The 2,585-nt window shown below is 36.9% G+C and overlaps 1 protein-coding gene across 1 annotated transcript; it reads right to left on the reverse strand.

The window, feature by feature from the left end:
- Positions 1–548: 548 nt before the first annotated feature.
- On the reverse strand, positions 549–2,385 carry LOC111776897 (karrikin insensitive 2 receptor CA). The gene is made up of 2 exons (XM_023656300.2): positions 1,806–2,385; positions 549–1,204 (listed from the first exon to the last, which is right to left on the reverse strand). The coding sequence occupies exons 1-2, from the start codon at positions 2,171–2,173 to the stop codon at positions 760–762; spliced, it is 813 nt and encodes a 270-aa protein (XP_023512068.2). The 5' UTR covers positions 2,174–2,385; the 3' UTR covers positions 549–759.
- Positions 2,386–2,585: the final 200 nt, after the last annotated feature.

Here is a 2,585-nt window from a genome sequence, read left to right on the forward strand (position 1 = left end):
TCAATATTAGTTACGACTCAGACAGTTGCAAACTGATCTTGAGCCAGTTGAAATAGAGATATTAATTAGAGATACAACAACAACATGACTAGTGTAGTTGAATGTCCAGCCAGTCTTAAGACAACATGTAATTCATACTTTTAAAAAAAAAGATATTTACCTCGATCAGATAATGCGACAAGAAGAAACATATTAAGTTGAAGAGTTACCAATATTAAAAGATAGATACCCACTTTGATGAGGCCAATTATATGTTGAAGGCCTATGATTACCTTTATGCAATGCATCCGTGTAGTACGAAAATGTCCCAAGACAAAAAAGAATACCACTGATGATCGAGAATGTAGAAAGATACCGCAGATTATGTAAGTACATATCTAACCTATTAGCAAGTTAAGGCGTTGAGGCAAAATCCCTCCGAAAAGTAGAAGAACGGATAGAGACACGATGAACATTAAGCTATGCTAATTACTTGGTATTTTATCCTCTTCGAACTACTATTCTTTTTAATGATAGTTTATGATAGTTGAGTTGCATGAGTACAACAATGACAAACACAAGCTATAGAGCTTTAGAGTCCATGAATCCGAAAGAGTTACAAATTACAAATCGTTTTGAAATGGTAATCTTTAAGCAAAACAGAACAAAACATATATAAAGGAAGAAAACATGGAGGAGACAATTACATTATTGGCAGAAGAAGGAAGAGTGAGATGGAGAAGAGTTTCCCTAACAAATCATATATACTTCCAACAAAAACTAGGCTGCAATGTCATACTTAATATGCTTAAGAAGCACCGGAATGACAATATCAGGGGAGCTGAGCTGAGGCAAGTGGCCGTCCGACTCCATGACCTCGACAATGGAGTCGCCGCCGAGGTTGCGGTGGAGGTACTCGGAAACCACCACGGGGACCGCCATGTCCTTCATGCTTTGGATGATATGGCAGGGGATGGTGACAAGGCGGAGAATGTTTCTCATGTCGCTTTGGAAGATGGTCTGGGCCACACTCAAGGCTATGTCCGGGCGCATGTTGAACAGGGTTCGGCTAAACTCTTGAACAGCCACGGAGTCCATGTCGCCACCCACGGCCAGTGGGGCGAACCCAGAGCACCAGGCCTTGTAGTTCGACTGCATTGCTTGGAATAGTTGGTTCAGTTCTTCTTGCTCGAAGCCTCCGAAGTAGTCTTCGTCGTTCAAGTACCTGATCCACCACACCAAAAAAAAAAACAATTTTTTTTTTTTTTAATCTTCAATAAAATTCAAACAAAAAAGGTAATTCAATCTAATTTTAAAGAAAATCTGAATTTTAGTCCTTCAATTTCATTTTTTAAATTCAATCTCTATATTTTCAATTAATCTTAAATTAAGCCATTCAAAACTTTTTTTTTTTTTAACAAAATTAATTACTTCTACGAAGGGAAGACTAATAATAACTATATATTACACAAAAAAATGTGTTATTTTCTTACTAAGAAAACATCTTAAATTATTTATAAATAATTAAATACGACCGAATACATAATAAAACCATTTGATTCGAAAAGGAAGATTAAAAAAATGAATAAATAAAATATTTTAAAAAAAGGATTAAAAATATATCCGACTCATTATTCACACGTTCCGTATTAGATTGACCATTAAATAAAAAAAAAAATATTATTATTATTATTATATTTTTTAAAACTTTAAATTTAAAAAAAAAAAAAAAAAAAAAAAAAAAAAAAAAAAGTCTAAATCTAAACAAACATAACGGCGTATTCAGTTTCATACCACCGGCGAACAGAAACGAGAAATGAAAGTACCTCGGCGACGGGGAGATCATAATAATCTTCTGGAAGAGGTCGGGGCGAGTGATGGATGCGACGGCGCCGATCATGGCGGAAACAGAGTGGCCGACAAACACACAGGAATCAATCCGAAGCTCCTCCAAAATCCCTAGCAAGTCGTAAGCGAATCCTTCGAGCGTTCTATAGCGTTCGAAATCGAAATAATCCGGATTCGTAGTTCCGGCGCCAATGTTATCGTACAAAACCACCTTGTAATCATCAACAAGATGCGGAATCAGATGTTTCCAGACCGATTGATCAGTGCCGAATCCGTGACCGAGAACCACCGTCTGCTGCCCGCCGCCGATGATCTTCACATTTTGTGCCTCCTCCACAACTCCCATGGTTCCCGTACGCCTCGCCGACGCCGAAGCTGCGAAGATTCTAGAAAATGAAACGGAGATGGAAGAACGGAGGTGATTTTCCTTTTTGTTTATTCCGGTCGACGACGAGGCATCTCCACAGTCACATATTATAGATACTTTCTGGAAAGATAAGATCGTCGCGCCCGGGTTATGATCCTCTACGGCCGAGTTTAGTATCCAATCGTATCTCATGGCAGTGATTCGTTGATCGTGAGTAATAATTAATAAGGACTCATCTCTATACTTCATGAAATTTATTATTATTATTTTTATTATTTTATTTTTAAATTGACCACATCAGCTTATTACCCTAAAAATATAAATAAAATTAATGATAGAATTAACATAATATGAGTTGTATGTAGGGAAACAAAAAGGAATATTATTACAA

Source organism: Cucurbita pepo, chromosome 16 (genome assembly GCF_057944985.1).
Source record: "Cucurbita pepo subsp. pepo isolate OVF chromosome 16, ASM5794498v1, whole genome shotgun sequence".
In the NCBI taxonomy this organism is placed as follows: Eukaryota; Viridiplantae; Streptophyta; class Magnoliopsida; order Cucurbitales; family Cucurbitaceae; genus Cucurbita; species Cucurbita pepo.